Source organism: Pezoporus wallicus, unplaced genomic scaffold (assembly GCF_028554395.1).
Source record: "Pezoporus wallicus isolate ANWC-B61680 ecotype Strahan unplaced genomic scaffold, APGP_CSIRO_Pwel_v1 contig_2871, whole genome shotgun sequence".
NCBI lineage: Eukaryota > Metazoa > Chordata > Aves > Psittaciformes > Psittacidae > Pezoporus > Pezoporus wallicus.
In genome coordinates this window covers 1,560,196-1,575,818 of record NW_026640775.1, presented here as the reverse complement: position 1 = coordinate 1,575,818, position 15,623 = coordinate 1,560,196, and the positions used below count along the sequence as shown (strand labels likewise).

Below are 15,623 nucleotides of genomic sequence, written 5' to 3'. Positions count from 1 at the left end.
ACGAACTGAACAGCTGTCTCTGCCTTGCCGAAAGAAAAGTTATTCCTGCAGCTGTTTTCCCCAAAGTGCCATTGCTCCAAACTGTAACAGGACTGGAGGGAGGGAGAGAAGGTGGAATTTTAATAACCTATTAAAAAAGGAGCATGGGCCATTGCGCAGCAGCTCTTTCAGTTCTACTCAAGCAGGGTCACTGCTGCCAGGCTCAGACAGCCCTAAGGGCACGGGAAAAGTCGACTTCTTGTTTTCACATCTCATTCACAGAATGGATAACGATGGGGAGGGGGGAATCAGCTTTAGGGTTAATTAGCACCATGAACAGACAGCTGCATTGTCATTAAAAGTTCAAGAAGTCAGCAGGGTCATCACTGAACTGCAAGATGTACACACACGCACACACGAGGCACACGTCTAAGCCTGGATTTTTAACAGCCTTGTTGCGCTCTGATTTTCCACCACCCCAAGGGAAACACTTTGACTCAAGAACACTGAACTGCTGTAGCTCTGTGGAGAAGACAGAAGCACAAAGACAGTCCGTCTGAATAGCAGTTTTTCATCCCCTTGGAACTGCTTAATTTCACACTTAATATCTCAACTAAGAACAGTTACACGGCTTTTTTTCTCTGAGAAAAATCAGAGGTGTGGCTTACCAATGTATAGTTTCATGTCCACTTCTAACATTCTGTGGGATAAGCAGAACCCCAGTTAACAAAACCAGGCTATTAGTGCATGGTTTCCTTCCACAAGCAAGGAAGCTGAGGAATTGCAAGTGCATATTAGCAAATACAGAAATGAGCATGTGTGAATAATAATGAAAAGATAAAACCTCTAAAATGACAAGGACTGCTATTAATAAGTTTTGAAGCCACACTAGCCTCAAAGAGTCACAAATTGGCTTAGAAACAAAACCAACAAACTATCCAACTATGCAAGACAGCCACAGATTACATTCTCATTGCCACAGCTTGCTGGAACATTTTCTGGCAAGGGATTTTACTGAAAATGCACCACAACAAGTAAGGATTCCCCTGCCACCTTCCAAACAGGGCAGGGAAGAAATACAACCTTGTATAGCTGAAGCATTACCGCTTCTACAGAAAGCAAACTGGCATTGCCTGGTCCTGTCAGCTGTAGCTTTGCTGGCAATACATTCTAAAACTAAAATGGGGCTGAAACCACTGTCATCGTAGTGAAATTTCACCAAAACATAGTTTCTGCAAAAGGAACTCAGATTCTGCTTGCCTTTGCTATGAAATTGGCAGACAAATATGTAGCTAGCTCATAAGTGTGTAAGTTCCATTCAGTGCTTGGTCTTTGCCAAGGGAAATTTCTCTGGGAATACAGAAACAAGGTTACCTCTTATTACTATTTTAACCATTATAGCTCCGTTGATTCCAGCATACACTCGTTATCCAAATTACTAAATTTAAATACATTTATGACAATACAGTTGTTGCAGCAACTATAGCGGGGATGGCCTCATGAGGAAAAAGAGATACAGTCCAAAATTCAGTGGGGAAACAACATGCATCAGCACTTTCATTCTGATTTCCCAAGTGATGATGGCTGCTGTGAGCTCTGATAGATTTCATCAAAGGACATCCAAGTGGGCTAAAGCAGCTCCTCTTTCACAACTCATCTCCATTTTTTTTCTCTCCCATTCAGGACTCTGGGTAATTTTTTGAACAAAACCTGCCTTTTCCATATTTTTCTATAGTGGAACCTGGTGGTGCTGCCTCAAAACACCACCACAATAACAGTTTTGGTCAATCTTTCCTTGGTCCACATATATATTGAGATATATACACTGCAAGGAACCCTGCCATGTGCTGACCTCATGATGGCTTGATGAACAAATATGGAGCCTGAATAAAAACATGAACCCCCAAGTGTGCCAAGGCGACTATCACCCTAAGATCCTGTTCTGCTCACTCTCCTGTCCAGCCTAGTCAGGATGCATGTAGGCAATGTTGTCAAATTCAGAAGAGGGGAGCTTTGAACAGCACAAAAGGACAAAGTTTACGTCAATGGCCCAAGCTGCCATACTGCATAAAAGACAAACAGGAAAACAGTTTCTGAGACAGGAGGGAAAGAAAGACCCAGTGCTTTCCTTTGCCCTACCTCTTCCAACAGCCATTATTACTGGAGGAAATCGGTACGAGAGAAGGGCATTCAGAAACAAACATGAGATCTTGCACTGACAGGAAGGAACCTATTGGCTTGAAAACTTTCCGGTACTAGTGAAAGCTTTGTTTCCCATCCAGCCAAATACACAGGTGTTGTACAATTCTTTCAGTCCACATTACTTCTTCAACAAGTTTAAACATGGCATTGGAATAAAGGTGTGTAAAGGCCTGCTCCTCAGTTAGTTCGCTATTTTCTCAAAGTGACAGACTATAGGAAGGCACAAGCCTCCCTAGGATCAAGCTGGCAGTGCTATTCCAGCAGGGTCCTACTAAATCACACAACACAGAGGGATGCAGGGCTCTGTAATAGAAGAATTTATTAGTCCTAGCTTTATGGTCCTGTAATTATTTGGCCTCAGGAGAATCCTCAGAATAAGGTATGAGTAAATACATGATTTCCATCCTGTTGGCCTCCCAGACAAACCGAAGAAGAACAAACCAGAATACACTGGGAAATTCAAGAGATAGCTGCACATGGGAGGTAGATTAGACATTGCTACTGATTAAAAAAAAAAAGTCTCTAAAGTTAAAGTAACAAGTTCCTTTAAAGAGTTTTGGAAGGAACTTAAAACTGCAGGGTTTGAATCAATCTCTAACTATGAGGAATTAGGATGACAGCAAACAAAACAGGGCTATAGGAAAGTTAGACTATCCCACATCAGGCTTCGGGGAGCATCAGCATCGGAACTCCAGCCTAGCTGGATGATGCATATGACTAACCATCTCAGGTTCTGCTGCAGGGTGCTTGTTCCAAAGCAAAGGTGTTAAAGACAACATACTTCTAAGGGTCATTGGCTATTTGCCACATCTAGTCAAGGTCCTTTCTGAATGGGTAATATTCCATTAAAACCTTCCTGTTATAATTTGGGATCTCTTGAAATGCCACCTAGGAATTCGGTTTGATATTGTAGACTCCTCTATTTCTGTGCCTCTGTAAAGCTGCAAATTGTTGCATAGTGGGGGAAAAGCAGGACAGCTGCTTAATTCTGTTGAAATATACTGTCTGTAGAGAAGATGGAAACAGACTTATTGAAGTCTCCTTTTTATCTTGATCCTCTAAATAACCAACTAAATCCTTAATCCCCCACCCCCTTGGAAAAAATAAAAGGAAAAAAAAAGGAAAATAAGAACAAGGGTCAGGTGCTGCTCCTCATATTTAGAGAAGTAAAACAAAGGGCTTAAGAATTCATCCTGCCCTTTCCCCCAGCATAATCCTCAGCAATACTGAGGCTCTTGCACAGGAACTGCCGTTCTTGTCTTCCCACGCTTCTCTGGGCTGCGATTTTTGCCCTGCGGGATGCTAAGGGAAGAGCCCTGCGTTTTGTGGCTATTGAAGTACTGTACATGATGGCTACTTAAGTGCCTCAGGGGTCACTTTGCTGGCTTTTTCCTCTTGGTCTGATCCTCATCACCAGTGCATTTAATGTATTCATTATTGCAATTTTGCCTGCAGTGTCACACTCAACTAGTGTCTCCAGTTCCTTCTTAAACCTCTTTTCCTCACCCTCCCATCTCCCAAATACCAGAGGTTTTTCAGTTTTTAGCTCTGCGCCATATGTAGTATATTATTTATTGGAGGAAACTGTTTACTAGGAAACAGGCCCATGTATCCCAGACCAGAGGTATGATAAACAGGGAGACTGTTTCATTCTTAAAGGATTCCCTCCATTTTCCCAGGGAAATTTAAAGCAGGGGACCCAGCAACCTCACACTTCACAAGTTAAAGCAGAGGAATTGTGCACTTCAAAAGAGCTGCTCTAAAGGCTGCTTCACAGTGTCACCTCAATCCCCTTTAATCTGTAATGTCCATTTCTCTGGACCTATGAAAAGCAGGCGGGATACTTATAGCAGGAAAAGGCAGGAAGTAGGAAACTGGGGTGGGTGTTTGGAAAGCATATAAAGGGCTTGGAACAGAGGGGCCATCCTGGAACTCCTTCCCCAAAAAGAACCTGGAGCTGAAGGAGAAGTGTCTGGAGAATAGCTGGCTCTCTACAGATATCCTCTGGCTCTCTCTTCCTCTACCTGCTGCCTTTCCAACACCAGCCATTTCCCGTCTTTCAAAGTCAAGTGGAAGTTTTCCATTTTGAGGTTTTCCTGTCTTGGTACAAGCAAGCACATTTTTTTCTCCTTATATTTTAACTGTTTGGAGACCAACAACAAAACCTGCTCACTAGGGGGAGAGCTTTCTATCCACCACTGATTCAAGAAATTTGAGAGGGCTGATTACAAGTCAGAGGATCAAGATCTTTGCTTGTTCATGTATTCAGTGAGCATGAGAGAGTGAACCTGTTGTCTGAACAGATGCTCCAGTGCTCTTCTATAGATAATTAACATAATGCCTGGAGGCCTCCCTGCAAGCTGCACTGCAGTAACACCCAATACTGAGGGAAAAATGGAGAAAAGAAAACAGATATTGAAGTCCCCATACTGTAATTACAATACAGCATGAGGGTGTTAAAATTCATGTCCTTCAGTCCTGGCCAGCAGGAGCTTGGGTTTGAACACAGCCCTTCAGAACAAAAGTACTCCTGTTTCCTAGGTGCTGTTGTGGGATTTTTTTAGTATTTTTTTTTAATGAACCACCAGGAAGCAAGAAGTAATAATGTGCAACGCTGTTGCAGCCGGTGTAACCATTACTATCTGTGCAAGCATCCCGCAGATTTGGTGCAATTACTGTTTTGCTGAAGTACCAGTGATCATGCAGGCCCAGCAGAAACCTGGGCCTTTTCATGTCAAATTTAAGGAATTAAGAAGGGAAAAAAAATCTATGAGGTCTTTTTTTCACCCTTAGATCCTTTCACATACTTTTCTTTCCCTCCCCAATAAATTAGTTCCAACCTCTTAAGAACCAGCAAGATTCCAGTGCTATGACACTTCAACAAGATGGGTAACTAAGGAAGATGTAACGACCTTTAACTCACCTGGCAGAAATAAAAGGAGGCCAAGCCCTGCTCACATACACATGCAACCTGCACTCCTTAAAGGGCTATTTGAAGGAATTTTGCATTCATCTGAATGAAGGAAGCCAACAACTTGGCTAGTGTCCAGATGGAGTAAAGTGCGTGTGCTCTATAGCCAGTCCACCCAGCCAGTTTTTTCCCAAGCCTAAGCCTCGATTAATGTCATAAATAAGCATTCTACGGGCTGTTAGAGATCAATCAGTAGAACATCATACAGTTTTATGCAGGTTCTCCTACTTATGTGTTCCCTGAAGCCACAGTACCCATTCACTTTCCTGGATGAATAAGATGCACCTTACGCATGCCCCCCATTGTTTCAGATGGTATGGCTTATCACATGTCACAGCTGATGATTCTTCTTAGCCTAACCACTTATATCTAGCTGTTTATCAATGCTTCCATACAGCATCTTTTCCTTCTTCAGTAAACCTCTCCTCATATTCTAAGACTAGCCTTTGAAGGGCCTTTACCACTTCTACAGTTCCTGAATACCTTCTCCAATGACAAGTTTCCCACTAAATTGCTGTGATCATCTTCTTCCCCCACTTGTTACAAGACTTAAGTTTTCACAGCTGAGCCCACAGACTCAGAATACTAGTTCCCCACTAGCACTGCCCAAAGACCTTATCCTCAAGTTGACAATGGCCTCCCTCACATTTTCCCCAGGCACAGCTTTCTGCTGGTTCTTGCTGCATTGCAGTCTTGGGAGAAACACCCAGAATCACCTCCTTTCTTCCCAAAATAAAAACGAGATTCTACATCTGAAGCAAACCATAGCAGGTATTTGATGAGGGTTGATGTTATTTTTTGCATATGCACGCCTCTGCTATTTAACTTGAGTTTTATTGTCTGTATACACTGTTTCTAAGGGCTGAAGTTGCCCTTTGGAAAGGTCTTATATAAACACTAGCAGGAATTTGGACTATTCATAGTCAACATTTATTTTAGCAGCACACAACTCAAGAGACTTCTATCTTGTTTCCAAAAGACTCCCAGAATCTTTTCTAGCTGGCAGCAGCACTGAATAAATAAAATAATCAGGGTTGTGTAAAACTACTTGCATTTTTATGCTATTAGACACTGTCAGTTAATGGACTAAATCTTCACTCTGGTCACTCAAGGGAACTACTTCACATTACAGTAAAAGGTTAACTTTTTTTAACAATAGTTTTAAGTTTTCTAGTGTTTGTAACAGTCTTTTTAGAAACCCGAAACCATCAAGTCAAATCCAACTCTGATAAAAGATGGTGAAATACTGCTAAGACCAGAGGGACTCCACCTGCTTTACACAAGTTAATGAGGCTGGTCCCATATTTCTGTTCTATATTGTTAACTGGGACAGATTTTAGATCTAATGTAAGAGGGTGTAAATCCATTGAACCCACCTTGGTCCAATTTACCTCAGGCCCAGCACCAGCCTGTTATTCCAAAGCAAATAAAGTTTAACCCTAGCTTTAAATAAGGACCTAGCCCACTTTGGGCAAATAACATTGGTAGCAGGGTCACTGGTGGGCAGAGCACTGATAATTTTGGCATGCTCTTTCAGCTACCTGCTCTAGAGGAAGAGCTCTGGGTTTTAATATAGTCCCAGCAGTGTGCCTCCCTTCTCTGCGCCCAAATACTTAGACACAGATGGTTATCGAGGAAGTTGATCTTCAGTTCGATTTGCAATGAGTGTTCAGTGCCACAAAGCTGAGGAAAAGTCAAGATAGTTGCAAATGTAGTTAGTACTTTGTTCAACCTTGTCTCAGAGAAATCTATGTAAGGTGCAGTTAACTTAAAGAGCAGTAACAGTCCAATAAAGTTACACTAGCAAAATTTCAAGTGTCATGTGGAGGTTCTTAAGAGGTTGAGTTGAGGTACAGTAGGCCTTTTAGTTTAATGAACTCTGCACTTGCTTAACGAATTGGTACTTGAAGGCCGAATTTCCTCTCATCTTTTATGCTTCTATCATTTCAACAGTATCATTTAAGTCGCTTCCAATTTATAACATCATATGAAAGACAGAATCATACTTTGAAAGTCTAGAGATGTAAGTAGTACATCAGAGCAAAACCCTCTTCATCCTGAATCAAAAAAAAAAAAACCAAACACAAGCCTCATAATTAAAAGGAGACTCAACCACATGCACTGCAGACATCATTAGGATTGAAATGAGTCTCAGTTTCATTTGGTTCAGAACTGGCAAGCACAGCCTTCCTTGGCCTTCCCTGGCAACTCAAACCAAGCTGTCCTCTCAGGTTTACTAGCTCTTAAGAGCTGCCAGAGAGCATCCAGAGGAAGTTTCATTCAATGACAAGACCTCCTGCCCAGACCAAATGGGCTCCTTTCTTCTGTAATACTTGCTTGGTTGGGCTACATAAGAGCACTACAAGGTACTGGAGCTGTGAGGGAAAAGAAATATGACTTCAGACAACATCACGACATTAAAAAACTTAAGCGTTCATCTTAATAGCTTAAGTATTAAGACCAAGGTGACTCACTGAGTGCTTCTACTAAAGAGTCTCAGTCCCACCCACCATGACTGTCAGTGGGTCATGCATAAATACAGACATCCATTTCATCAGATGCCAATCTAGTTGCCATATCTAAGAGACTCTGAAAGGTCAGGATTAACTGTATTTAGTGCCTTGGAAAATCTGAGTCCACTAAAGACCTCTCCTATGGTAAAACAACCAAATCTGGTCATCCTGAAAAACAGACATGAACAAAGCAGGCCCTTCGCAACCCCAAATGAAAACTTAAAATGCTGTTAGTGTATATGGCTGTATGTAACTATGTTCCCCTCAGCCTGCTTCTTCCCAGAAACATTAAGAGAGCAGTTGGCAGGTAGAGAATTCTCAAGAACAGGTGGAAAAATCAGTGAAAATGAGAACAAAAGAAATGTCTACATAAAGCAAGCAGCTCTAAAGCTCAAGATTAGAACATCTGGCTCCCTGCTGGCTCAGAGGTCTTGCTGGAGTTACTTCCTTCAGGAAATCTGGGGTAAGCATATGCAACAGTAGCAAGATAACAAAGGAGCTTTATGCAACATTCAGCACTGCATCTTCCAAACAGTATTTTCCACCATATTTTTTATTAATACATACATTTGGAGAAGTGGCATATTCCAAATCCCACAAGGTGATCTCTCTTCTCTGCTGTGCACTTTAATTGCAAATAACGAACAAAACTGATAAATAAGCAACTTCTATTTCCACTTCTATTAAGTAGGGAAATTCAGTTCAGAACGGCCATCTTCCTGACAGAAGACATGACCAGGCACAAGGAACATGCTCTTTCACCACAGCTTTTACCATGGACATTAGAAGTTAAAAGTTTAACAAATCTCCCCAATTTCTTCCCATGTAAAATGGAATTCACAGTACCCTTTTATTTATAGGATACTTCCCAGATTTCCTGCTTCTAAAATGCCTCAAAGGGAAGTCCAGTCTAAAAACAAAACCACATTACTTCCTCAATAAAAGTCAGATTCCAAAGTGGATACAATGCTTTTGCAACCATTACTATGACATGCAGTCCAAAAATTTGTTTCAAATTCATCTCAACTAAAAAGATTGGCATAATAATTAATGGAAGCTGGTTTACTGTAGCTTTAAAATTAATTTGGCAGACCTTATTTGTCTGCCTTAAAGGATAAAGCATCCAATGTGACCTCACTACAGAGTTCATGTCAAGGCAAAGAATGCATGTCAAAATCTCATGTATGATCAAGTTGTAAGCTAAAAGAGATATGCATAACTAGTGAGAAGGTGGAATGATCAATTCAAGAAAACCAGTGAAAGACAAAGGGCAGGTTTTCAATTAGGTGCTTAGACTTTGGGCCAAACAAATTCATGAGCTTCCTCTTTGTCTGCTATTTTCTGCTCTTCTTGTATCACATTCTCAGCTCAAAGGAGGCCACTGCAGGTGTTGTGATCTTAGTGCTATGGGTACAGCAGGATGGAGGAATGACTGGCTTCCTTGGCACCAAGGATTTCTTGGCTTACCTTCACTTCCCCAGAGCTTGCCAACTCTAGCTCACCAAGAGTCAGGTTATTTAGAACAGCAAGGGGCAATACCCACCATCATCCTTACTGAAATAGATACTTCTTCCCCCAACACAAACTCTACAAGGGAGTGTTATTTTGAGCTCCTTTGAACTTAGGAAAGAGACAGCTAGCAGTGCCATAGCTCTTTCCTGAAGTACATGCACGAAATGAAAGCAAGATAGGTGTGGAGTGGACAAAGTACATATCACTTGCAGACTGGTTTGACAAAAGTCCAGTAATTTCATGTATTTTTCCTCTTTTTTTTTTTTTTGTTTGTTTATTTGGGTTTTTGTTTTGTTTTTAAAGGGGAGGTGAGGGAGAGGGGGCCAGCTCAAAAGTTCCTGCTGCTCCTGCAAAAAAAGGACAAACAAGCCCTTTTCATGTCAGCTATGTCCAGCTGGAAATGTCACAGCTTTGTCACAATGGAACAAAGCATGCCTGGTGTCTGTTCTTTCAAAAGGTCTCTTAATTCAAATAAAAGAAAAATATTCACATCTGGAAGGGGTCGCAGGCAGGGGGTGGGAGTGGAGGAAGCAAAGTTCAAATGGCAACTCATAGCAGTTGCTGTTTGTTTTGCTATTTGTCTGATTATTGTACTGCCTGTTCTGGCACTTATTGATCCAGTTAAAGAAAGCAAGCCAGGAGTTAAAACAGCAATTTTATTATTGATTGACTTCAGACAGCCAGATGAGACACACCTCTTCGCTTTTGCTCTGTTCATCATGCTGGAATGCTCAGACTGAGTAAAAAGACCCTTTGTGACCAGTCTGGCAGTAGCTACTCTTCCCCCCCCACCCCTCTTCGTTAATAATAAAAAGATATTGTTGCGTATGGAGTCCAAGCTTCCTTTAGAAGACAACCTTCACTTTCAAATGATGTACATTTTGAAATCCTCCTCTTTCTAATGGTTTATTTGTGCATCTGTTTCTGTAAAGATTAAAATCTTCTAATGACTGCAGAGCTGGGAGGTCATATCAGAAAGGAGCCACACCAAGATCAAAAATTAAACGTCCAGTGAGATCAGATTAAAGGAGAAGAGAATAAACTTGAGAGCAGGACTTCACTGGCTAGGCATGAAAGACCAACACTAAGAATTTGTCTTACACTCCTAAATGTTTTCTCCTTCTTCAAAATCCAGTGCTTCTGAAGATGAAAAGCCACTCCTAGGCTGCCACCTAGCTAGTTAATTTCTTGTATTGTTTTAGGAGCTATTTTAAAAAAGCTCTTTTGCTCCAGCCCTTACTGCACTGACTCCTCCCTTTTGAGCTGGTATTTTGTCAGGAGTTTCAAGAGCGATAAAAACTTGCTGCCAAGTCCCCTTCTTCCCCACAATGTGTTTTATAACCCAGCGTGTAGTTTAGTCTGTCTAAACACTGCATTAGTACACTGCCATCAGTTTCCATGGAGATAATTAACTCCTCCAGAGCCAGAATGCTTTAGCATGCTTTTTGCCCTTTCAGCACATGAGGGACATGACAGCATCTACTAAAAATCAGCCTGCAGAAACATCATGTTTTCCAGACAGTTCTAGCAAATGTAATCATTTACTTTTGCTTCAACCCATCACACAGCTGTAGTCTTAACCAAACTTGCATTTCAGTCATCTACTAGAATGAGTTGCTCTTTCCCCTCTTCCTTCTCCTCCTTTGCCGTGATGTCTGAAGGTATGACAGCCCCACTGACATCAACTTTTTGAACTACTGTGTCTCGGGGCAAAGCCAAGGCATGAGATATAATGAAGCGTTCAGAAGAGAAAAAGAAGAGATGAAGGTGATGACTTTGAACTCAACCAGAAATCAGAGTAGAAAACAAAAAAAAAACTTTGCATCTTGAAGTTTAAGATGAAACATCATAATTTACCACACTTCTGGTTACTTGTGTTTAGCAAAAATATATTGTTAGTGTGTACTCATTACATATTTAACACCATTTTAATAAGTTGAAACAAAAACCTACCCTTAATCTAGTATAACGCAACCTAATTAAAGCAACAAAGTAGACCTTTGCCCAAAATGGATCTAATGAAGCCCACATGCTGTCATCAGCTCCAGCTGTGGAAAATACAGTTTCCCAGCCTGACTTTCACAGAAAAGACAATCTCTCCAGCAGTTGCCGCTTTGGTGGCACGCTTATTGATCCAAGCTATGAAAACAGTAACAGAACTTTGTATACTGCAGTTTCCTGGGAGAATTCACAAGTATATTTTATAAACATTTTCCAGGGTATCATCACTGAAGCAAACGGTAGCCTTCCCAGCACTTTTAACATATAATGTTTTTCTTAGCGTTTAAGAGCTGATACACTCTATAAGCTACACATGAATACCCAGGCATAACTGCAGTTTCTGTACAAGAGTTAAAGGCAAGAGGGAGATTTTTTTGCCAGTAAGCTTGGCTAACCTGAAAGAGCCACTGGCAGGGCTCATAGCAATGGGTGTTCTGCTGCTGTGAGAATTATTTTCTAGTTGACTTCCACATCAGTTGCCAGAAGGCTTTCTTTGCAGGCTCTACTAGGAATCAGTACTGTGTAGGTACCAGCAATGCAAAGTCCCCCAACCCCTTTTACACTTCACTACTAAGCCTATAAAGGTGCAAGAAGACTTCACTCATGCAGCCCACTCACAACTGCTGAAGTGACAGCCTTTATTTACTGTTACGTTGACGTGTGTCAGTATTAACTCAAAAGACACCACTAATTAATTTCAGACACTTTCCTACTGGACACTTACCAAGTAGCAACCATATTTGGTTAACCACCCTTGGCTACAATCTGAGACCAGACTCTCCACTACCTCCTCCTCAGAGATTCTGAGAACACTTGTCCCCTAAAGATAGTGTAGTAAAGATCCCTAGGGGTGCTAAAATCCACAGCAGAGACCATCAGCAAGGAGCCAACGAAAGTGTTCGACTTTCCAAAAAGCATGCACGTTTGCACACCTCCCACAGCTGCAAAGATCACAATACAGCATGCAGAAAGACACTTGCTGCCTGCTTCTCCAGCCCTCCCCAAAGCGACTGGTGCAGCACCACCGATCCATATGAGCTCTACCTTTCACACCAACCGCCACATGCAGTTTCCCAGCTTGAAAGAACTTGTCCTAATCCTGCCTCCTAGTAACTGCCACCAGGCTGTGGAGGAAATTTTGCCTGCCCACACCTCCAATTGTGTTTTTGTTTTGCTGTAGGAAACAAGCCACTCTCACAATTACTGATTTCTTACAAGTATTTCTTGGAGAGGCTGGCACCACTGCCATGGGACAGGACCTGCTGCCTCAGGAGAGATAAGGGGGTCCGCCACCACACACCTCTCCACCCAGGCATATACAGCAGCTACGGAGCCGTTACCCATCTTGCAAGGGCAGGTCACCCCTCACAGGTTTAACCCACACCTCCACTCCATCGGGTGACCTGCAGGACGAAGACTCGCTTGTAGTGACAGCTCGACTGCTGCCCGCACCCCTCAGGGTCCCGCGGAACTTTCTAAACACGCGAGCAACAGGGCAAGCGCCGAGTCCCCCGGGGAGCCCCTCCAGCCCCGGCGGGGCCGCCTCAGGCTGAGGGGAGGCTGAGGGGCGGCAGTCGCCACCCACGGTACTTACCGATGTCGGAGTTGCAGAACGCGTCCTGCGGGTGGATGGGGACGCAAGTGCAAGCCTCCACCACCAAGTCCCGCAGGCTCCAGCTGCAGAGAAACACGACGAGGAAGCTCAGCCACGCCGTCATGTTGCCCCCCCGGGGTGCCTCCTCACTTGTGCGGAGCAGGAAGGCAGCCGCGCTTCTCTTCGCCTCACTTTACTCTCACCTCCTAACACCCCGTGCGCTGTGACCGCCTGCCTGCCTCCTCACACTACCCCTCTGTCTCGCTGGCCTCAGCAGTACAGCCTTAGCTCAGGTGCGAGCCTGATGGAAGAGCAAGTACGCAGAGGGTGCAGTTACGAGCCGTGCAGAGCTACACTGCACCACGGAGCGCCGGTGAGCGGAGTTATAGCCTGGATCGCGCCCTCTCGGACTCCGGGGGCGCCGCCGCCCCGGACCAATGGGAACCCCGCATTACCTCATCGGCGGGAGCGGCCAGCGGAACGGGACGGGACGGGACGGAATGGGGCGGGGCGGGGCCGCGGCTTCAGCGCCTTATACGGAATAGTGCGGGGAGCGCCGCTTGGTTGAGTGCGGGCGGCGGTGGGGCGGGTGGCCTGCCAGTCGTGGCGCAGGTAGCCGGGGCTCTGAGGAGAAGTGGCCCGTCACAGCCCGTGGCCCGTCCCGTCACGGTGCCACCGAGGTGAGTGTGCGCGCTGCACTCTCACAGCTAGTTGTACCCGCGAGTATCCGTCCCGCAGCCGTCAGTGCCCAGAAGGGTCTGGCCCTGAGGAGCCTGTGTGTTCCTCTTCAGCCGGGACCCTCGGCGTTCCCTCGGCTGCCCGCTCCGCACCTCAGGGTGCGAAGAGGCACCTGGAAAACGCGAGGGGTTTGCTGTTCTGCTGGGAGGAAAATAAGGTGAAGACCTAGCTGAACCAGAAAGCAGGACTGCATCCTGCGGGTTTTAATAGAATCGTAGAATGGTTTGGGTTGGAAAGGACCTTAAGATCATCGGGTTCCAAGCCGCATGCCATGGGCGTATACTCTTGCTCAAATGCTCCTTCTCCTGTCACATCATTACCCACTGCTTCCCCTTCTCACGGCTCTCGGTCAGAAAGGGGTCATAAACTGCTAAAACCAAGCTGGCAAAAGCAGTGTCATATCTACCCGGGCACTCCCAACATTTCACCTCAAAGTATATTTTAGCAGAGCAGCTTTAGTGGAATTTATAGAAAAGTCCTGTTTGTTTTGTTTTCCCTTATCCGCTTTTGGAACTGTAAATTTATGTCAGCTGTAGAAATGTAAATGTTATAGAAGAGATGGGACTGTAAGGAAGGGGATTGCCAGCTGCAAGATACAGACAGCCTTATTATCCTGCAAAGGGGACCGAGGGGTGATTAATCACAGTATCAAACCAGTGTATATAATGTCAGAGTACTTTCCATGGGGTTTACAAGACTTAAGCGTGTCTAGTTATAAATTATGCTGGTATTAAAGGCCAGGGACCAGCTGTCCTGAATTTCTAAATAGTCAGCTAAGTCTTCAGATTTACAATTCTGCTCCATCTGGGTGAAGCACAGCCTGCCTACACCTTTTCTTTAATCATACTGTCCACATAAAACTAAAACCTCCAGTCTTATGGAAACATAGGCTTTTATTTGGAGCACACACAAAAGCTCCAAGATGGGTGTTGCTAGTAGAGATCAAAGTTACAATGCTAACAGTGGGGAGTGCAGATTCCTACCCTTGCTGTGACACAGACAACCTGTGTGACAGCTTTGCCTCACTGCTTCAAATCCCAGTCTGTGTAATGGGGATAATAGTGATGGGAGCTTCTCAGGAATGTGTATTAATGAACACACGGAAAAAATTAGGTGATGTGGGGGTGCTAACGGATCATGAAGTAGGGTATTAAACAGGACATTTAATTTAGTCCCGTCAGTGTTCGAATTGTGTTCCAAATTGCTGTATGAGAAACTGTGCAAAAAAAACCTCTTTAGGTACTTGGACTGTCTGCTCAAAGTACTGCAGCCGAAGTTGAATCCATCAGATTGGACTGTCATTTCAATCTCACCGAGTGTAAACACGGAACAACTTCACTGATCTCAGCAGAGTAACATGGAAGAAAAATGAGGTGTGTCTGGCACTTTCATTTTTCTTTTGTTGTTATAAAAGGCTGGGTATCACAAACATCATGATACACCTGGTCCATCAGCATCTCAGATCAATATCTGAGGGAAGTGGAGTTATTCCATAACTTGACACTGGTGTAAATAAGAAAGAGTTTGGCCCACACACAACTAGATTATAATCAAAGCTCCACCACCACCTCCCTTCACTCTCTGGGCAAGTAACTCCTCTGAGTATGTTTCTTCATTTCTATAATAACACCTTTCCTGCATGTTCTGAGTTCTAACAAGCTGTATGCTTTGTAATAAGCTTTACATTGGGTACTGTGTATATGCTGAGTGTCTGTAACACAGAGATGCAGGACACATTCAGAAGAGACTGAAAAACAAACCCTTCAGTCATCTTCTCAAGAGGGAAGAGGGAGAGGAGGGGGGCTAGAAGTTACTGCAGTTATATGGAGCCCTCCAAGGCATGGAAGTAGATCATTTTCAGTCAGACTGACCAAGCTTGTTAAAGTAACACCAAGTATGTGCCGTTTAGAGGAATTAGTTCAAACTGAGAAGCAATCTGCCATTACTTTTCAGGATGAAAAGAGGTGCCACCACTTGATCCAGTGGCAGGGCACATCTGTGTGGAAGGGATGGTGTGCAGGCTGTCTCTGTGGCAAAGCTTCCATACCATTATTTGAGAGGTGATCCAGAATTTTTTTTAATGCATGTATTAGCATTGCCCGGACAGGTAATA

At 43.7% G+C, this 15,623-nt stretch overlaps 2 protein-coding genes across 4 annotated transcripts in view; one reads left to right on the top strand and one right to left on the bottom strand.

Annotated features, from left to right (window-relative positions):
• TIMP3 (TIMP metallopeptidase inhibitor 3) overlaps positions 1 to 12,996 on the bottom strand; it is a 38,373-nt gene extending 25,377 nt beyond the window's left edge. The window contains exon 1 of the mRNA XM_057420477.1: positions 12,773 to 12,996. Coding sequence (XP_057276460.1) covers positions 12,773 to 12,896 — 124 coding nt within the window. The 5' untranslated portion in view covers positions 12,897 to 12,996. The remainder of the gene's footprint in view (positions 1 to 12,772) is intronic.
• The window catches only part of SYN3 (synapsin III), a 199,204-nt gene that overhangs the window by 93,920 nt on the left and 89,661 nt on the right, over positions 1 to 15,623 (top strand). The window lies entirely within an intron of this gene.